The sequence below is a fragment of the Sciurus carolinensis genome, chromosome 4 (genome assembly GCF_902686445.1).
Source record: "Sciurus carolinensis chromosome 4, mSciCar1.2, whole genome shotgun sequence".
Taxonomy (NCBI): domain Eukaryota; kingdom Metazoa; phylum Chordata; class Mammalia; order Rodentia; family Sciuridae; genus Sciurus; species Sciurus carolinensis.
The window spans coordinates 54735236-54757521 of record NC_062216.1 but is presented as its reverse complement, the minus strand read 5'-3'; the positions used below and the strand labels follow the sequence as shown (position 1 = coordinate 54757521).

Genomic DNA, 22286 nt, shown 5'->3' with positions numbered 1-22286 from the left:
CGTTTATTTAGAGTTCTTAACACTTCTACTTTTCATAGTAGTAGTGGGAGGTGAATTTGGAAATGACATTGATATAAGAATGAAAATGTTCATGGACATTTTTCTTTTTTACTGTATTTGGATAAAGATCCACTTTAAAATTACTTTTTTTCAACAAAGTATAATTATCTTTTTATTTTTGCTGCTTCTATAGAAAGCCTGTGATAGATGAAAAATTAATGCCACAATGAATAGAAATAATTACTCCAAAAAGTAATAAATGTGATTATTTGATAATATTGTTCTCCATCTAAGCTATTGGTTTCACCATTTAAGATTCCTGTGTGCAGATTTCAGCTCAGTTTTATTTAAAAATATTGAGGGGAAAAGGAGATTCATGCTCAGGGAGTAAATCATTTATAGAATGGGAAATTATTTTCTTCTTTTAAAAGTAGATTTGATGTTTATTTCTTAGATAAATTTTATGATTTGTTTCATAAAACATATAACTATTAATAACTGATTTTAGAGCCAAATTTAAGAGAAAGGATATTGAAATAGTCTCAACTGACCTTGTTTGGGTACCAATGTACTACTGTATAGAAGAGATTTAGGTAAGTAACCTTTACATCTGAGTTCTATAGTATACCATGTATGCTTTTAGAAAAATAGCTGTTTTGTGTGTGTGTGTGTGTGTGTGTGGTGCTGGAGACTGAACCCAGGGCCTTGCTAGGCAAGTGCTCTACCATTGAACTACATTCCCAGCTGTTTCTTAATAAGATATCCAAGTGATAATTTTTTCCTAGACTGCCAGACCTATTCAGTGACACTAGATCTGTCAGCCAACTCCTCTATTCATAAACAAGGAAACCAGTAAAAACATGTTAAATGATGATAAGAAATGTAGTAAAAATATTGTCTGGGGCTTATGATTGGGATGAGTGATTCTATAGGATAATATGGTGATATTATTATTCTGGGATTTTTATATTTGGCCTAAAACACAGCAATGTTTTTAAACAATTCTCCGTGAAAATTAGAAAATTATACTTAAGACTTTAGAAAGTGGAGAAACTTAAAACTATTTACAAGAAAACATTGTTATTGCTGTTTAATTTACTGAATGTCCAAGATGGCAATTTCCATGAAGTCTTGAGTTTACATATATGTACACATTATGTACAAATACACATATGCGTGTGTATCTTTTCAAGTTATTTTGTAAAGTTTTGAGATGGGATTTTAGATTCACAGAAGAGTTGTTAAAATACCTTAGGTTCTGTACACCCTTCACTGTCCTTCCTCTTATGTTGACATCTTATATAACCATAGAACAATTATCAAAATTAAGAAATTAACCTTCCTACATGGTATTAGGTAGAGAGTTAAAAGTAGCAATTTTATTAGTATTTTTACTAATGCCCCCTTATTGATTCCAGGATCTCATCTTGCATTTAATTGTCATGTCTCTGTAGTGTCTTCCAGTCTGTGACAGTGTACATTAACAGGATACCTAATGTAATGTATTTCTAGTCTTGTTAACCTCAATCACTATGCTAAGGTGATGTCTGCTAGAATTCTCTACTATATACTATATTTTCCTTTGTAATTACTAAATATTTGCTAGAGATACTTTGAGACTATGCAAATGTCCTGTGTCTGCGTAAACTTTTGCCCACTCCTTTTCCTATCCATTGGCAGATCTTGCTCGTAGCATTTACTACAGTGGTGTTGTAATAGTGCTTTTCTATTTCTCTTATTTCTCCTATATTTAATAACTGGAATTCCTCTGAAGGAATAGCTGTCACTTCTGGATTTATATTTTTAATTATAATTTAGATATTCCAGGATAGGTACAAACTTAGAACTAAAAGGTACAAACCATGTTAAAATGATAATAATACCAATATCAAAGAAAACAAAGTTGATTACCTGTCTCAGAAAATGTAGTGGACTTAAGAAGAAAATAATATTTATGATTTGTAGAATTGGTTCGACTTTTTAAATATTGACTTCAAACTGAAATCTTTTTTAATTTCATGCTCAGACTTTTAAAAGTGTCTAAATTTATATTACTTTGGGGATCATTTTTGTCAAAATCTTGAATAAAGTTACCCAGAGCTGGCATGATAAACACAGCTATGTTTTCTTTATTATAAGCCACAATTGTTCCAAATATAGATATTAATGTAAACATTTAAACAAATCAGCAAAATGAAGAATCTAGGGCATGGTTTATGCTTGTCTCTACATGTTGGCTTAGAATTTTTAAAAATGCTTTAGAAAATGGGGTTTGGAAATAATTCCTTAGTGGGTTATTGTAAATAATACTGTTAAATGTAAGCAAAAAAATTTTTTAAGTTGAAGAATGCAGATACAATTGGCATTAAAAAAAAGGATTGGCGGAGCTTTTCCTTCTCTCTTTTTTTTAAATTATGAGTTTATCTTAATTCATAAAAGAATTTGATGAGTCAGTTCTATGAAAAGTATCATTCTTCTGATCTTATCCCTATTTTCCTTCTCTAAAGATATAACTACTTTTTTTTTTTTTGGTACCGGGGATTGAACCCAGGGGTGCTTAACCACTGAGCCATATCCCCAGCCCTTATTTTTATTTTGAGACAGGGTCTTGCTAAGTCGCTTAGGGCCTCACTAAGTTGCTGAGGCTGGCTTTGACTTGCTTTGACTGGGATAATAGGCATGTGCCACCATGCCCAGCTTAGATAACTTTCAAATGTGAAATGTAAATACATTTTCAAAATATATGTTCATATTTTTAAATAACAGAATTGTATTGCTTTTTCTTGTTTTATCAATTTTAGGTCTTTATTGATTATTCTGTTTTAGAGGATGAGGATTTAAGTTTATATATCTGCCTCTACTACACACACATCTTAGTCCTGTCTTCCCTACTTCTCAATATAGTTTGGCTATTTCTATGTAAATGCTAACCAGAACTCAGCCATATAATAAACTGATTTCTTTTCCTGAACAACTCCTTGTTTTCCCTGTATTTATTTGTGTTCTTTCTTTGCTTATGTACTTATGATTGATTTGACCTCAGACTTTTACCTCAGTTGTCTAAATCTCAAGATGTTCAGACAAACATTTTAGCAATTTTAAACTCCTAAAGAAGTCTATCCTGGAGCTTTCTTATTGGAGAATTTGTATGTTCTTGGTGTATACTGTTATCCTGGAATCTTTATTTTCTTTGCCTCCTCTTTTGATTTCCTGTTTTCTGTATCCCATGTCTCTCTTTCTTAGTTTATTCCTTATTTTGGTAGAACCTGTTTTCTAGTAGCTTTCTGGAAAAAAGGGTTCATGGGAAATAATTTTTTATATCTTACATAATTGAAGATCTCTGTTCTAACCTACCCCTGGATTAATAGTTCTGCTGGGTATAAAATTATAGGAAATGATTATTTTAAAGATTTTAAAGACATTGTCTATTATGATTTCTAGAATTGCTGTTGAGAAGCATATGCCATTCTCATCCTTTGTATAAAACACAATTTTTGTCTGGACGTTTCTACCGAATTTTTTGTCCCTTCTGTTCTGAAATTTCTAAAAGTATAGCTTTGGTGTGGGTCTATTTTTTCCCCCCATTTTTGTTGGGTTCATTTTATCCTGAAAACCCATGCCCTTAAATTCTACGATATTTTCTTGTTTTGTTTTTAATCTTGCCCCTCCTTCTTCCCAAACTTCTCTGTTAACACTTTCTAGACTATTATATTTTGATTGTAGAGCACAGAAACTAGTTCTTAGATTTTCTTTCTTTTTCTCCCCTTTACTTTTTAGATTTATAATATTTTTCTTCCAGCTTTTCATTGAATTTAAAATTTTTTCCATTATTTTTAACTTATGAGAATTTTTTTTCTTTGTGAGATTCTACTCCTGTTTATGGAGAAGAATCCTACAGCTATGAGGATGTTAATGATAATTTCTTGATGTTTCTTCTTCATGAATAACAAATTTCCTCTGTAGTTGCACTTTAAGGTTTCATCATATTAAAAGTATTTCTCAGATGTCTGTTAGTTCTTAGATTTGTTTTTTACAGTGTGATTTTTATTTCACTGGAGACCCCAAATTGTTTCTGGAAGATTCTGTGTAGTTAATTTTTCTTTCCCTTTTTTTCTGTGTGTGGGGGTACCAGTGAATGAACCCAGGGGCGTTTAGCCACTAAGCCACATTCCCCAGCCCTTTTTTTTATATTTATTTATAGAGACAAGGTCTCACTGAGTTGCTTAGTGCTTTGTTAAGTCGCTGAGGCTGGCTTTGAACTCATGTTCCTCCTGTCTCAGCCTCCCAAGCTGCTGGGATTACAGGCATGCAACACTACCCAGCTTCCTTTTTCTTTTTCTTTTTTTTTTCCTCTTTATTTTGCAGTGCTGGGGATCACACTCAGGACCTCATGCATGCTAGGCAAGCACTCTACCACAGAGCTACATCCCCCATCCTTATTTTTTTTCCTAATCTTTCCTGTGTATTGGGGGGAGGGAGGGATAGATATTTTAATTCTGAAATAGAGAAACAGAGACTACCTGAATAGTTTTCACGTGTGTAAACTATATATTATATTCCATGTGACTTTTCTATTAGGGATATTGTATATATTTGTCATGATCAAATGTGAGGCAGAGCCACACCTGGTGGTGATGCCTGTAATCCCAGCTTCTTGGGAGACTGAGGCAGGAAGATAAAAAATTTCGGGCTAACTTCAGCAATTTAGCAAGACCCCATCTCAAACTAGAATACAAAAAGCATAAAAAGGGCTGGGGATGTGACTCAGTGGTACTGTAAATTGCTGTGAGTGAGAATTTAAGGGGCTACTGGAACCTGGGCATATTTTCTCTAAGCCAATGTTATATGTACTCTTATTTTGTAATTACTTTATCTTCTTGGGTGAAGTTAAGAGTAGTGTTGCCAGATAAAGTACAGAATTCCTAGTTAAATTTGAATTACAGATAAATAATTATTTTTTAGTATCAGTATGACTCAGGCAATGTTTAGAACATACTTGTACTAAAAGATGATTTTCTTAAAATCCAAATTTAACTAAGAGCACTATTTTTTTAATTAAAACTTTTGAGATACTTCATGTAATTTTAAAAAATAATACAAAGATTTCATGTACCCTTTACCCAGTTTTCCCCATTGGTAATATGTGGCAAAACTTTGTTGCAAAGTCACAATCAGGATTCTAACATGGACAATTCCATCACCACAGTTATCCAATCTGTTGACATTTTATAGCCATGCTTTGCCCATCCTCCTTCCAATTCTAAGATTCTGGCAAATACTAACCTATTCTCCATCTCTAAATTTTGTCATTTCAGAGATGTTATCTAAGTAGAATAATATAGTACATGGATTTAGAGACTTTTTTTCACTCAGCATAATTCTCTTGAGATTCGTCTAAGTTGTTTCCTATGTCAGTTCTTTACTGTTAAATAGTAGTTATATATGATGTTGATTATACCAGTTTGTTTAATCATTCACCTATTGAAGGGTGTCTGGGTGGTTTCTAGTTTGGGGCTATTATGAGTAAAACAGCTCCTTACATTTACATACAGTTTTTATGTGAACATAAGTTTTCATTTTATTTCTCTCTCTTTTTTTTTCGGGGGTGGGGGTGGTACCTGGGGATTGAACCCAGGGTTGTACTACCACTGAACTACATTCCCAGACCTTGTTTTTTTTAAATTTTTTTAGTTGTAGATGTACACAGTACTTTTATTTATTTATTTTTATGTGCCTCTGAGGATCAAACCCTGTGCCTCACAAGTGCTAGGCTAGCACTTTACCATTGATTCAAAATCCCAGCCCTCAGGCCTTGTTCTTGTTATTATTTTTTTATTTAGAAATAGAATCTCTCTAAGTTGCTAAGGTTGGACTCAAACTTGTGATCCTCCTGCCTCAGCCTCCTGAGTTGCTTGGCTTATAAATGTGGGCCACTACACCCAGTTATTTCCTTTTCTTATGGAATCAAATAAAGGGTAGGAGTACAATTCAGGGTTGTATGGTAGTTGAACATTTAATTTTTTAAAAAATTGCCAACTGTTTCCAAATTAGATGTGCCATCTTATATTCCCACCAGCAATGCATGTTTCTCTATATCTTTGCCAGTATCTGGTGGTGTCACTATGTTTTATTTTAGCCATGAAATTTCATTTGCATTTCCTTAATGGTGTTGAACATTTTTTCACATGCTCATTTGTCATCAACATATTCTCTTCTGTGAAATATGTGGAAGTCTTCTCCAATTTTCTAATGGGATTTATTAAAATAATCTTTCAATTTAATTTTAATTACTGTTGGGTATTGGGGATTGAACCCACTGAACTATGCCCCTTAACCCTTTCTATTTTTTATTTGAAACAGGGTCTCAAATTCCTGTGACTGGCTTCCAACTTGGAATCCTCCTGCCTTAGCTTTCCAATCACTAGTCTTCCTGAGTCACTAGGATTACAGGGGTGTGCCACCATGCCTGGCTAAATTTAATTTTAAAGTGGTTCATATTTATAGAAAAATTGTTATATTGCAGAGAGTTTCCATATACTCCTCATCTACTTCCCTCTTACTAAAGTTTATACTTTATTTAGATTTCCTTAGTTTTCCCCTATCCTTTTTTTCTTCCAACATTCCTTCTAGGATACTACATTGCTTTTGATCATCATGGACCCTTAGAGCATTTTGGCTGTGATAGTTTCTCTGGCATTCCTTGTTTTTGATGACTTTGACATTTTTTTTTTTCCCTCCTCCCCTCTGAGGGACAAGGAATTCGAACCCGAGTCCTTGCGCATGCTAAGTGAGTGCTCTCCAACATGAGCTATTTCTTCAGCTCTTACTGACATTTTTGAGGAATACTGGTCAGGTATTTTTTGTAGACTGTCCCTCTACTGGAATTTTTCTGATATTTTTCTCTTAATTAGACTAGGACTTTGGGTTTTGGGAAGGAAGATCAGAGTTGATTTGCCCTTCCTAGCAGTCATTTCAAGGGTAAATGCTATCAACATGACTTATACTGTTGTTAACCATAACCACCTAAGATGGTATTTGTTATATTTCTCCACTAAAACTTAACTCTTTTCTTCCCTTTTCATACTACAGATACTTCTTGGCTTATAGTGGTATTATGTCTTGAAAAACCCATAAGTTGAAAATAGTGTAAAGTAAAAAATGCATACATACCTAACTCACTAAACACAATAGCTTAGCAACACTGTAGTGTATTAGTTGTTTCCCCTTGGGGTCATGTGACTGGGAGCTGTGGTGCTCTTTTTTGCAGTGCTGGGGATCAAACCCAGGGCTTGCACTAGGCAAACCCCTAGGCAAGCAATCTACCACTGACCTATACCCTGAGCCCAGCTATGGTTCTCTTAATACTGTCCAGAATCATGAGACAGCACCATATCACTACCCTGGGAAAAGATCAGAATTCGAAGTATGGTTTTCTAATGAATGCTTTTAATTTCCACACCTTTGAAAAGTTGAAAATTGTAAGTCAAACCATCATAAGTTGAGGACTTTATTCTTTGGAGGAAAGTCATTGTAGGCAGCCTCACACCTAAGGGGTAGAAAGTTATGCTTTGCTTCTTTGAAGGTAGAATACATAAATTATTTTGAATTTCCCTGCAAGGGAGATAGTCTGTTTTATGTATGTATGGACTCATGGATATTTATTTTATACTTTGAATTATGACACAATACTACCTTATTTATTTTGTTGCTTTGGTCATTGGAAGCTCTTTTCGTCGGCTCCTGTATCCTTATGACACACATAGTCAAGCAACGACAAGAAAACGTCTGTAATATGTTCAGTACAGAGGCAGGGATTTGGCTAGTTTTTCCTTCAAATTTGCAATTGGTTGAATTTGCAGATGTGGAATAGATGTGCAGTGCTGACTGTATTCCTATCATTGTCTGGTCTTATATTTTACTTTCTTTTTTCGGGGGGAGCGGTACCAGGGATTGAACCCAGGGACGCTTAACCACTGATCCACATCTCCAGTCCTTTTTCTTTTTTATTTAGAGACAGGGTCTTACTAAATTGCTTAGTACCTCACTAAGTTATTGAGGTTGGCTTTGAACTCACGATTCTCTTGTCTCAGCCTCCTGAGCTGCTGGGATTACAGGCATGCACCACCATGCCTGGCTTATTTTTTACTTTTTGGCACTATAAGATGCTCTAGGATCCAGGCTCATCATGTGTATTTTGCTTTCTAGTCTTCAAATTGTATATTTCTTCAAGGAGCCTTGATTCCTTTTATTGACAAATAGTATTAGAAACCAAGACTTAGACTCCACTTTTTGCCTTTTCATTATTTAGTTTTGAGAGTTTTTTATGTTTTACAGATACTAGTTTTTTTTTTGCATATGTGGTTTGCAAAAAAAATTATATATGTAACTAATATATAATATATAATTATATAATTCATATAGTATGTAAATATATTATATATGTAATTTTTTGTGATACTGGGGATAGAACCCAGGGGTGCTATACCAATCCATTTTTTTTTTTTTTTTTTAATTTTGAGACAGGGTTTTGCTAAGTTGCTCAGGCTGGCCTCCAATTTGCGATCCTCCTGCCTTAGCCTCAGCCTCTCAAGTCACTGGGATTACAGGCACATGTCACTGTCTCCAGCTTCATGAAACATTTTTAATTCACAATACAGCTAGGTGGGGTGCAGTGCTGCATGCTTATAATTCTAGTGGAGGCTGAGGCAGGAGGATTTCAAGTTTAAGGCCAGTCTCAGCAATTCAGTGAGACTCTGTCTCAAAATGAAAAATAAAAAGTACTGGAGATGTAGTTGAGTGGTAGATCAACCCTGTGTCCAATCCCCAGTACCACAAACAAAAGAACAAAAAATCCCTGACAAATTATGCATCTTTGGATTTAGGTATTTAGCAAAAATTTCTTTTTTCTTCTTTGGTACCGGGGTTTGAACCAGGAGTGCTTAACCATTGAGCGGCATCCCAGCACCCTGCACCCCCCCCCTTTTTTTTTTTGGTACTAAGATTGGACCCTGGGGGTTTAACTGCTGAGCCACATACCCAGCCCTGTCCCCATCTCTCTTAAAATTTAGACTCTCCTGCCTCAGCCTCATGAGTCTTTGGGATTACAGGTGTGTACCACTGTGCCTGACTTAGCAAAAACTTTTTTTAAAAACAAAATAAACTTGTCACTTCATGGAAAACAACTGATATTTGTTTCCAAAATTTGAGCTTTTGAGAAAGAAGAATTTTAAGAAACTTGTATCTGCTACTGTGAGCTTGACAGTGTCCTAATACATAATGACATCCATTATGATTTTTTAAATTGTATAATGAAATGTGTTAACATTTGGAAGATCTGCATAGTTCAGTGAATGGTTTTTTCCAAATGACCAATATCTATTGTCATAAAACATGCATGGGTAAAAGATCCATTCAAAGTACAAGACAGACTAATGAACTTTGTTTGTTTGTTTTAATACTGGGGGTTGAATCCAGAGGCACTTTACCAGTGAGCTCTATCCCCAGTCCTTTTTTATTTTGAGACAGGGTCTTGCTAAATTGCTGAGACTAACCTTGAACTTGCAATTCTTATGTGTCAGCCTCCCAATTCATTGGGATTACAAGTGACTGCCACTGGCTAGACCAATGGATATTAGTGGTATCAGAATATGAAAAGTTTATTGATATGTTTTCATATTTCACAGTGCAACTCATTCTTTTGTTTTTGTTTTGAGATGGAGACGAGCAGTCTGGTCTTAATCTTTGTCTTAGCATCTTCCTCTTGAGTAGTTGAGATTACAGGTGTCTAACTCACTTTGTACAGTAATGGGGCCTTGTTCATGCTAGGCGAGTGCACTAGCATTGAGCTACTTCCTCAGCTTTTTTTTTTTTTTTTTTTGGTACCACGGATTGAACCTGGGAGCACTTAACCACTGAGCCATATCCCCCTCCCCCTCCCTTTTGTATTTTATTTAGAGGCATGGTCTTGCTGAGTTGCTTAGGGCCTTGCTAAATTGCTGAGGCTTGCTTTGAACTCCTCCTGCCTCAGGCTCCTGAGCTGCTGGAATTGCAGGAAAGTGCCACCAAGCCCGGCTTTTATTTTTTATTTTGAGATAGGGTATTCCTAAATTGTTGAGGGCCTCACTAAGTTGCTGAGACTGGCTTTGAACTTGAGATACTCCTGCCTCAGCCTCCTGCCCCTCTGGGATTACAGGTGTGTTACACTGAGCCTGGCTCATTTAAAATTTGAGACTAGGGTCTGGTGCGCCTCCTGCCTCAGCTTCCTGAGTTGCTGAGATTACAGGTCTGTACCACTGAGCTTGGTTGCTATTCACTTTTTTTTTTCCCACATAAATCTTTTGTTTTAATAAATAATATTCACGGCATAGATTTTAAATCACATTTACAGATGAAGAAAAATTCTAGGCCCAAATAGGTAACAAGGTATTACTGCTGGAAGGAATGCATGCCCCCACCTAAAGAGCAAAAAACACCATATCACTGTGGAGACTAGGTAATTACAACAGTGAAAAGAACAGGAGACTTGGTGTACCATTTGACCCCCTCCTCTTCATGCTACAGAACCAAATAAAACTGTGGTACCTCAGACAACTAAAAGTGGGTCCTGATCACACTGAGGAAACCACCTATTATTGTTAACATTAGGCCAAGGGCATTAGCTACAGAAGGATATCCATTGATAAATATAAAATTAGAACAACAAAGAAAGTCACATAACAAGCTACATAGACAATTTTGCTTCTTAGAAATAAAGCAGTGGATTAATTTCACCTCCCAAGGGCATAGTCCAAAAACTTCCTATTGGCATTTGCACCAAACAAGGCTCCTTGTACTTCAGGCATCACCTGCTGGGCTGTGAGATTCAGTTGGCTTTCCATGGTGTTGGAAACCTTTATTTTATGACCCCCATTATATATCTCAACTCCATCAGCTATTTCCTTGGCAGGTAAGCCTCCTGATCAATTTGGACATCTACATCCTTCTTGTTGGCAGTTTTTTACATAGGAATAGCTTTCTGCACTGTGGCCTTTACTAGAGGAAAATCTTGTTTCCTGCAATGAACAATCATTCTGGGCTCTAACAACTGGTACAAACCCTGGAGGACCAGTCCATCCAGCAGCACTTGGTACCTGGTTTTATCTTTTACCACCTTGCTGAGTTTGTTTTGCTTCATTCAATAAGTCAATGATAAGATCATCTCTGCTCTGAGGACTATGAGCCTTGCTTGATTCATCAAATTGGACATCTGAATTTTCTTCTGCTCAATCTGTTTTTCTTTCTTCTCACAGTATTCCATAATCTTCAGTCTTTGGGTTTGCACAAGACGGCCTTTCCCAGTGTTGAACTCTTCTGCCTTTGCATCTATTTCTTCTGCTTTCTCATTGGCTTCTTGTTCAATGAAAGCTATCATGTGCTTTATCTGCTTCTGCATATTAGCATCGCTGAGAACCATGGTGAAAGCGATGCTAGACCGGTGGGCAACTGACTCGAGCTCAGTTACAAAAAAGGGTGGTGAAATAACAGGGGGGACAAAACCAGAGCAGGTTCTGACTTCCTTTACTTTATAATCCCGTCCTGCAATTCACTTTTAAGAAACTACCATTTGTGCAGTTTTTAGTTTAGTGTTAAGAAAGAATATCCACAATTATCTAAAAAGACTGTTAAAATACTCCTTTTTAGCCAGGAGTGGTGGCACATGCTTGAAATCTCCTGAGGCAGGAGAATCACAAGTTTGAGTCCAGCCTCATCAATTTAACAAGAACTTATCTCAAAAAAAAAAAAAAAAAAAAAAGTAGTGGGATTGTAGATAAGTGGTAGAGTGCCCTGGGCTCATCTTTTTTCTAAGGAAAAAAGATGTATGAGATTCCAACAGTTTAACAGTTTTCTATTAAGCCAGACATTAATTTACAAAAATATAAAGCAATGCTATTCTCACTGGTTTTAAAAATTATTTTAGAAAATATTTTTATTAGAATGTTATTTTAAATGGATTAAATTTTTGTTTTAATTTATAGTACATAAATAGTGATACTACAGCCTCTATAAACTCAATAGAGTGAAGGAATCCTGAGAGATGTCAAATTTGAGAACATCTGGTACATGGGATGCAGTGGGATTTGGAGACAGAACCTAAACCCAAGTTCTGGTTCTGTGACTCAACTAATACTGATTTTAAGCTAGTTAGTGCACACTCTGAAGTCAGAATTGGGTTCATAATTTCTGGCTCCACCAGACTTTGGGTGAGTCATTTTACCCCTCTGAAAACAGAAATTACTATTGGACTTACTGGCTGCTATGAGAATGAAATGGTGTTCTAATTTGTAAAATGTTTACAATGGTCCCAGAGTTCAGTAAATGCTAGCAACTGGTGTTAATCTATATTAGTTGTCTGGCAAGATCCTAGAGCATATAGCCTGGGTATTTTCATCCTATTCATGGAGAACCAAAGCTAAATAGGTGTTAGAAACTTGAGGGGAAGGTATAAGTAAACGTGTGGATATTTGTGTGGCTGTAATTCTGAAAGAGGATGTGTTATAAAAATTTGCTGTTTCCCAATTCCTAAAGAAATAACCAAACATATTCCCTGAATCTTTGCCTGGTAATCTAGTTAGAAAGTAGTCCCTTTTTTTTTGTACATGGGATTGAATTTAGGGGTGCTTAATCACTGGGACACAACCCTCCTCCCTTTTTTTATACTGAGGCCCTCCGCTAAGTTGCTCAGGACCTTAATAAATTGCTGAGGCTGGCTTTTAATTTGGGATCCTTCTGCTTCTGCCTCTCATGCCCAGTTCCTTTTTTTTTTTTTTTTTTTTTTTTTTTTAAATAACCAAAGGAATTGCGGTTTTCCAGAAAACGAAATATTCAGGGGAGCCAGGCAGGACCATTACTGAGACTCATGATTGGGAAAATCGTTCAAACTTTTCAACTCAGTTATATCACCTCATTTGGACAAATATCTTGTGTCCAGTCTCCCTTGCAGCTTTTGAATTTGATCAAGAGGTGACTCTACATCTTTTAGGGATACCTTTTTGGCAGCTCCGAATCCTAATAAACTCAAGAGAGGCCCAAGTCCCAAAGATATTCTTTTTCTCTTTGCAAATGCCAATAATAACCCCTCTCAGCACCCAGATGGAGAGGTCTGGATAGAGGCAACTACTAGCACCCTCCAACCACCTCCTTTCATCGTATATATTAGAAGCGACATAGCATTCTTGTCTCTCCTGGGTTCCCCCACTATCCCTGGCCCATTAACAGGGTTGGCTCGAGTACCTCCGAAGTCAGGAAGCCTGTTTTCCCCTTTGTTAAGTGAGGAGGCTGCTGCACCTGTCGATCTTGAACGTTCCTTGTGCTGAAGCTCAAGGCTCCTTTACAACTGTTAAACTTGATTCCCTCTCAAAGGCCTCGGGCCTCTGGTTCGCTAGACTGCGCACCGGCTCGAAGAACGCCCGCTCGCGTGCTCCGCGCCCTGACGCCTGCCCGCAAGAGGAGCCACGTCTCGCGCGATCCCCTCCACCTCTCGCGACACTTCCCCCTAGCTCCCCCGCAGCCCTCCTTGCCCCACCGGTGGCTTGGGCGCGGCGCTCACAGCCACCTCACCTTGACTTCTGGCATCCTGGCCCGCTACTCGCCCGCTGGGAGCGCGGTGGAGCTCAGGGCTCGGTTCGAGCCCGGCGGGGCCGCAGGTTCCGCCCTGCTCCGCCCCGCCCGGGCTCTGGGGAAAGGCCGCCGTGGGGACATGTAAGTGTCCCCCTCAGCGAGCACAGCAAACCGTGAGAAGCGGTGGGACTGCCAGGTGAGTGCGCGTTCGCGTTTTAGGACCGGCGACTGGGCGGTGGGCTGGAGGCCCTGTGGAATGGCGGTCCGAGGACACGTGGCTTCAGGCTAGGAACCGGCGGCTGGGAGGACCAGCCGGATGGGGAGGGGTATCCTCGGCTCCCGGGAAGCCGCCAGGGCCCGGTGTATCGACTGCACCCTAAGGAACTGGAAAATTCTCATTTCCATGGATGAATGTTTTTCTTTGCCGGGCAGGAGGCAAAAATTGGGACCCCGTATTCTGAAACCCTGAAGCTGGGCGGCAGAAGGCCTGGGTCAGGGGAAGAAGGGACCGGACGAAGTGGTTGAGGTAAAATTTGTGCTAGGAAAAAGGGTAAAGGGGCCGAAGGCTCGGAGGTCGCTCCGGCCAGGTGTATGCCATCCCGCTATGCCTGATGCTGAGCTGCCGATCTTTCTCTCACTCAGGAGCTTAGGAGTATACTTTTGATGTCTGCAGTGCTAGTCATTGCCTCATAGTGTGTGTGTCGAAGAGACAGAAGCACTTTGGTTAGATTGAGGGAAGGCTTTGAGATCCCTCATTACTTTTCACCTGCGACTTGGACGCTGCAAGTGGGTGTGCGCGTGCGCACAGTGACCTCAGGCAAGGTTTCGTGTTTTGAGTTTGTGCCACAACCCCTAATTAAGCAAGCACGCTTCAAGGTTTAATCGAAATGATTGGTTCTTAAGTGAATTGTTGTATTTTCTGTATTTTAGGATCCAGTAAAGTAAATGTGTAATGATAAGGAAGGCAGAGCCTAAAATCTGAGTGTTATTAGAACATGGTTGTATACATTTGCTGCCTTTGGCACTAGGTTTACATTGGAAATTGGGGTAAGATAGTTTGTTGCAATCAGTTTTGACCATGTTTTTCTTGTGCTTCAAGGTTTGTTTTATAACTTATTTTATGAGTAAGCCATGCAGTTAAGAGCTTTGGGAGGTCAGTGCAAAATAGTTGATCTAATAGAAACATTTTGTTTAAAGACTTCTCCCTTTTTTTTTTTTTAATTTTAAATTACGTAGCCTTTTTAGTTTTTTTTTTCCTCCCCAGAGGTGACTTCTTAAAGTGAATAGTTTGTGTGTGTGTGTGTGTGTGTGTGTATGTATATGTGTGTGTATATGCATGTGCACAACATTAGCAATTACATTGTTAATAGAGGGAGAATGATTTTCCTGATAGTTTTTATCTTGTCTTTTAGAGGGCGAAATGTCATCAGTGGAATCACATCAGGAGCAGTTATCTCAGTCAGATCCTTCCCCATCACCAAACTCATGTAGTTCCTTTGAACTAATAGACATGGATGCTGGCAGTTTGTATGAACCAGTTTCTCCACATTGGTTTTATTGTAAAATAATAGATTCCAAGGAGACATGGATTCCTTTCAACTCAGAGGATTCACAGCAACTGGAAGAGGCATATGGCTCTGGTAGGATGATAATGATGGCTTGTAATAAAGACTCATCTCTGTCAAATTATAATGTAATAGCTCTTGTAAAGTGCTATTAAAAATAAATTTTAGCTTTTTCCTATTAATTTTGTTTTTTGCTTCCCCCCGCCCCCCTATTTATTTATTTTGTGGTGTTGGGGATAGAACCTAGGCTTCAGGTATGCCAGGCAAGTGTTTTATCACTGAACTATGTCCCCAGCCAGTTAAGTAATTTCTTACAAAATTTTATATCAGAGTTCCATATTAGTGCCCAGTATAATATTCAAGAACTTGCTCTGTGTCTTGAAAACGGTACCTATTATAATATCTGCAGAGTTATCCAGTAATATTTTTGTATTCTAATTTATGTTTCAGTTTTGGTTAATGACGAGTATGTGTAGGGTGAAAGAATTTCTGGAGAGTGAGCTTTCTAATGTTTCAGTTGTTTTTTCTTCTTTAATGATATAAGAATAATGCTTGTTTCACTATGTGATCATGATTAGCATTAATTTGCATTTTAGTTCCTCAAGCCAAATATTCAGAAAAACATAACTTTTTTTTTTTGTACTGGGGATCAAATCCAAGGACTCACACATGCTAGGCAATCACTCTACCACTGATCTACACCCTGAGCCCCCAACCCCTTTTTTATAGGGGCATTATTATCTTTCCTTAGAAAAAGAACAAAACTGGGTAGTAGTTTTTTTTCCATGTTTCATTAAAACCAGGAAGCAATGTGGATTAAATTTATTTTCTTTCTTTCTTTCTTTTTCTTTTTTTTTGTTGTTGTTTAGCCATGTATTTCATAACATTAGAGTGTTACTTGTAATTGTATTTTGGGAAATATATTGTGAAACATGTAATTCTTTTCCCCTTTCAGATTCTTTTTACTTTTTCTTTCTGATTTTTAATAGGAAAAGATTGTAATGGGAGAGTTGTCCCCACTGATGGGGGCAGATACGATGTTCATTTGGGGGAGAGGATGAGGTATGCTGTGTACTGGGATGAACTTGCGTCAGAAGTGAGACGATGCACCTGGTTTTACAAGGGAGACAAAGACAATAAATATGTTCCCTACTCAGAAAGCTTCAGTCAAGTTTTAGAGGTTTGCTTTTAGCCTTTTTTATAATTTTCTTCATTTTTTTTTTCTCTCACTTAATAATCTTTTTTTCTTCTTCTGACTTATTTTGTGAAATTTCCAGAGAATGGTTCCATCTGTATCATACTTCATAGCATTATTTTCATAATGCTTCATAAAATTTCAGGATAAAGTAGTTTTAATTTCAGATTTTAAAATATCATGGAAACTTTATTATTCCCTAATTAAAATGTAAAAATCTCCCTAAAGTTGGTCATTGTTAATATTTCAACCATGAACACAGGGTTTGATCTTTTGATTTTAATTTTTTTTCTCTGAAAATTGATGATTTGTTTTCTTTAAACTGGAGTAGAACATTGCTGTTGTTGATAGTCTATAAAATGGTGAATAGTGATTATGTAATCTAGGTGATAGAATTAGGAATGATTTTTTTTTCTTTGTCCTATGCTCTTTGTTGGAATTTTAAAACAATCTTAAACTAAATTTGATAAATTTGAGAATGATATTCTTATTGAAGCTTGTTAATATTATAGTATTCTTGAAATTAGTTCCATTTTAATAGAAAAGCTCTTAGAGAAGTCTAATGAATTAATGTGTTTTCTTTTAAGGAAACGTACAAACTTGCTGTAACTTTGGATGAATGGAAAAAGAAACTGGAATCTCCCAACAGAGAAATTATTATATTACACAATCCAAAGGTAAAGTGAATAAAAGCATTTCTCTGATGTTGAGATTAAGGGTTAATTACATTACTAAGGAGAACTTAATTGGCTTCTTTTTTTTATGGACTCTATGTAGGATAACCTTTGACAAATTTTGAGCTTATCATTATGAAACTTAGACCTACTACTGTTATTAACCCTTCTCAGCTCATTTAAAAGAATTTTCTTAGGGAAAATTATGTCCCTGTTGATTAAGAAAATTACTTGACACATTATGGGAGCATATCTTTCATGTGTGTGACATTTTTGAAAGATGTATATTAGTCTAATTTTTTTTTTTTAATTTGTAATTGTAGATGAACACTATACCTTTATTTTGTTTATTTTTATGTGGTGCTGAGGATCGAACCCAGTGCCTCACACATGCTAGGCAAGTGCTCTACCACTGAGCCACAACCCCAGCCCCAGTCCAATATATTTTGAGAATTTTTATTTCAAGCTGTAGAAGTTGCATATCAGAACTCCAGTTGAAACTCGACTATATGTATTTAAGGTTAGGTTACTATCCTTCAAAATAATATAGAGATGATTGTAATAAAGGCTATACTGCTCTGATCTTTTTCTATTTAAGCTCATGGTGCATTACCAGCCAATTGCAGGGTGTGATGAGTGGGGTTCAACACCCACTGAACAAGGTCGACCAAGAACAGTGAAAAGAGGAGTTGAAAACATCTCTGTTGACATTCATTGTGGTAATATTTGTTAATAATTTTCTTATATATTTATATTTTATTTTTATTTTTATTTTTTGGCAGCAAGGATTGAACCCAGGGGCACTTAATCACTGAGCCACATCCCAGCCCTTTTTTGTATTTTACTAGAGACAGGGTCTTGCTGAGTTGCTCAGGGCCTCATTCAGTTGCTGAGGCTAGCTTTGAACTTGCAATCCTCCTGCCTAACCTCCCGAGTTGCTGGGATTACAGGCGTACACCACCTCGCCTGACTTGTTTTTTTTTTTTTTAAGTGTAACCGTTTTTCTGTGGATTTGGATTACCTCAAGGCTTAAAATGAACTTTAATCATAGTTTTATTCTGAGATAAGTTTAGCATCTCTTCATCTACTAAGAGAGATAAAAATTTATTTAAAGTTGCTGAGGACTTGTGGAATGGGTATAATTTGACAGCATTAAATATAGGTGAACTGATTATTTCACCTGTTTAACTAGAAATTTGTTACTGGCAATTCCTATCTTGAATTTTTTTGAATGGGGGTCAGGGGGCGGTGATACAGGGATTGAACCCAGGGGTACTTAACCACTGAGCCACATCCCCACCCCTTTCTATTATTTTGAGACAGTGCCTGTCTAAGTTGCTTAGGGCCTCCCTTTAAGTTGCTGAGGCTGGTTTTGAACTTGTGATCCTCTTGCCTCAATCTCCTAAACTGCTGGGATTAGAGGTGCACCACCATGCCCAACTTCTTGAAGATTTTCAACTAAGGAAAAAACCATTTTTTCAAAAAGAACTTTTTTTTTTTTTGGGTGCTGGGGACCGAACCCAGGGCCTTGTGCTTACAAGGCAAGCACTCTACCAACTGAGCTATCTCCCCAGCCCCTCAAAAAGAACTTAATGATCAACTTTTGGTCTCTAATTAGTGTCACTTATGATTGGTTTTAACTGTGTTTAACTGGATTATAGAATGCCTTTTATAGCTGGGTGTGGTGGTGCATGCCTGTGATTGCAGCTACTTTGGAGCCCAAGGCAGGATGATCACAAGTTCTAGTCCTGCCTGGGCAACTCATTGAGACCCTGTCTCAAAATAAAATTTAAAAAAACAAGGGTTGGTGATGAATCTCAGAGGTAGAATACTCCTAGATCAATCCACAGCACCACATACACACAAAAGTTTATTTTGCAGAGCAAATGATTTGTTTCTTAGAATCTTAGTTGATTGTAATTTTTAAAAGATGAGTTTAAATTTATTTTTCTTTTTCCTCTCCTCTGGTACTGGGGATAGAACCCAGGGCCATTCTACCCCTGGGCTATATCCCCAGGCCCTTTTTATTTTGTATTTTGAGACTTGGTCTTGCTAAGTTGCTCAGGCTGAATATGGCAATCCTCCTGGCTCAGCCTCCCAATTAGCTGGGATTATAGGCATTTGCCAGTGTGTCCAGCTGAGTTTAAAATTTCAGCCTTTAAAAATATAACAGAGGATTGGGGATGTATCTCAGTGGTAGAGTGCTTGCATAGCATACATGTGACCCGGGGTTTAATCCTTAGTATTGCAAACAAACAAAACAATGTATTAGACATTATTGGTACAATTGATAAAAATAGAAGATTAGGTAAAAGTATTCTATCAATGCTAAATTGCCTGGATTTGGTAACAGTACTGTGGTTATGCAAGAGGATAGTCTTAGGAAACACATATATTTTTTTTATGTTGTTATCTTTTAATTGTAGGTGGATACAATACCTTTATTTTATTTTTATGTGGTGCTGAGGATTGAACCCAGGGCCTCATGCTTGCTAGGCAAGCACTGTACCACTGAGCCACAACCCCAGCCACAGGAAACACACATATTAATACCTTAATTAAGTATGGCTTATGAAACTTGATGATGTATTCAACTTACTCCCAAATGGTTCAGAAAAATTTGTGTGTACACATGCATAAAAGAATAATTAAAGAAATGTGGCAATTGTTTAAGAAGTTGAATCTGTAAAAATTGATGGGAATTTCTGTACATTTTTCTAGTTTTCCATAAGTTTGCAGTTAAGTAAAACATCTTAAAAACCTGAAAACATTTTTCATAGATTTCTTTGAGATAAAAAGAGAAACAAAGTCAAATCTGCATACTTTTACTAAGTAATTAAACAGGGATATTTCGAGTACTTTAAATTATTTTGTATTTGAACTTGCTCATATTTATAATTTGTTCTATGTGGATATTTGATTTTAGGACACATTAATTATATAGAATAATTTTTTTTCTTTTAAATTTTATTTATAGGGGAACCTTTACAAATAGATCACTTGGTTTTTGTAGTCCATGGGATTGGACCAGCTTGTGATCTCCGCTTTCGAAGCATTGTACAGTGTGGTAGGTTTGCAAAGCATGTGAAGTTAGATCCTAATTAAAGGAACTGCAACTGTTAGCTGAAATAAAGCATTACTTTGGTCTGTTGTCTTAGCTGCATAATAAGATTTAGAGAGCCAAAGACAGGTGACAAGACAGTAAAGCTTCCTAGCTTAGACTTAAAGTGCTAATAAATTCCTGAGGCTAATAGTTTATACTCTTAACCAGCAGTTCTTAAGTGAGTGAACAAATTCTTAGTCCCTGTAAAAAAATTTTATGGTATAATGCTCCTATTTCTAACCATTCCAAATTTAAAGGGTGCCATAAAAGTGATAAAGTTTAAATAAATAACAAGCTTTAATCATTTTTTAATTCTTACTGTGATAAACCTCTTGATATTATAGTTGGAAGATTTAAGTCATTAGCATAACTTGATTTTAAAAGGCAATATCCTCTAAAACTTGGTAGTAGTCAGAGTCTGTTCAAGTTAGTTTTATTCTATTGGTTGATGGTTCTTAAGATCAATGTAAAATGAATTTTGAATAGCAGGTTACATATTTTTAAAATCTGAAGTATTGGGTAGTGTGGTTGGTAAGAACCAGAAAGAGGTCCTTTTTCTCTCTGAGTGAACCCACACTCTCCCTTGAGAATGTCCCCTTTTCCTTCTTCCTATCCTTTCAATGAACATGTGGGGTTGGGAGGGAAGAACCAGAAAAGTTAGGATAGGAACCTAACTACAAATTGATTGACATATAGTTATGTGATTTTGAAAAATGCTTTAGTAGTTCCAGTGACACAGAAGTTTTGAAATTAGCTTTTCTGTTTTTGGGGGGGCGGGGGTATCGGAGATTGAACTCAGGGGCACTCTACCACTGAGCCACATCCCCAGCTCTTTTTTTATGTTTTGTTTAGAGACAGGGTCTCACTGAGTTGCTTAGTGCCTTAGTTTTGCTGAGGCTGGCTTTGAACTCACTATCTTGCTGTCTCAGCCTCCTGAGGTGCTGGGATTACAGTCATGTGCCATCATGCCTGGTTAACTTTTCTTTTGATGAAATATTTTGTATAGTAAGAGCAAGTTTTATATTAAGGGAATATTTTTTAATATATACCTTTAATTTTTCCTGAATACTACTTTACTATTTTTAGTTTGTGTTTTAATCAAATGTAGCTAAGTGGTGTATTACTACAAGATTTGTTGTTTCCTAATTGCTCCGTTGTTAATACATAAATTGATTTTCTTTTCTAGTTAATGATTTTCGCAGTGTTTCCTTGAACTTGCTACAGACACATTTTAAAAAAGCTCAGGAAAATCAACAGATTGGAAGGGTAGAGTTTCTTCCAGTCAACTGGCACAGTCCATTACATTCTACTGGTGTGGATGTGTGAGTAATACTTTATATCCTTTTTTTTTTTAATAAATATTTTTTTAGTTGTGGGTGGACACGATATCTTTATTTTTAAAAATTTTTATATGTGCTGAGTATCGAGCCTAGAGTCCCATGTGTGCTAGGCACACGTGCTACCACTGAACCACATCCCCAACCCTGGTGCCTTATGTCCTTGAATTGTTAACTATGTTTGTAATATGTTTTCTGATCATCAGTATGCTTAGGGATATTTCTGCTATGGCTGACTATAGAGATAAGTTATTAAATGCTCATCAGTTCTTTGTTTTAATTAGCCCTGGTTAGAAGTACAGAGCTGTATATTTCAGTGTGTTTTACTCTGTTGTATTTACTGTTTTTTTTTTTTTTTTTTTTTTTTTTTTTTGGTACTGGGATTTAACCCAGGGGTGCTTAACTACTGAGCCACATCCCCAGCCCTTTGATTTTTTATCTTGAGACAGGATCTCACTGAGTTGCTCAGAGCCTCACTAAGTTGCTGAGGCTGGCTTTGAACTTGGGATCCTCCTGCCTTAGCCTCCCAAGCAGCTGGGTCTACAGGCATGAGCCAGTGTGCCTGGTCTCTGTACTCTTAAAAGCTTCTTTTTATTATTTTTTTAAGCATTAAAGACATACATTACTTTCTGTCATTTATTAGCATTTCAATTTTCAAATTGTCAAAAGCCAACTATACCCCAAGATGTACAAAGTTTTGTTTTTAGTTTTGTGATAATATTTGAATAGTGGTTGTTCAAATTTGTGGAAAAGGGAAGAACTCACCCTAAATTAAATTATTAGCATTAATAATTTGAGGTGTAATTAGCACAGTTT

At 36.8% G+C, this 22286-nt stretch overlaps 1 protein-coding gene and 1 pseudogene across 4 annotated transcripts in view; one reads left to right on the top strand and one right to left on the bottom strand.

Annotated features, from left to right (window-relative positions):
• Nucleotides 1–10652: 10652 nt before the first annotated feature.
• LOC124983741 (V-type proton ATPase subunit E 1-like) lies at nt 10653–11620 on the bottom strand (annotated as a pseudogene).
• Nucleotides 11621–13523: 1903 nt separating this feature from the next.
• Nucleotides 13524–22286, top strand: part of Ddhd2 (DDHD domain containing 2) — a 28137-nt gene continuing 19374 nt past the window's right edge. For 2 of the 4 annotated variants that reach the window (XM_047550381.1, XM_047550383.1), the window contains exons 1-7: nt 13524–13792; nt 15009–15236; nt 16151–16341; nt 16944–17033; nt 17629–17749; nt 20008–20097; nt 21320–21455. In XM_047550381.1, the coding sequence (XP_047406337.1) occupies nt 15017–15236; nt 16151–16341; nt 16944–17033; nt 17629–17749; nt 20008–20097; nt 21320–21455 (848 nt within the window). In that variant the 5' untranslated portion in view covers nt 13524–13792; nt 15009–15016. Of the gene's footprint in view, nt 13793–14008; nt 14123–15008; nt 15237–16150; nt 16342–16943; nt 17034–17628; nt 17750–20007; nt 20098–21319; nt 21456–22286 lie in introns of those variants that run through there. The other 2 variants (XM_047550379.1, XM_047550380.1) reach the window with 2 other exon arrangements.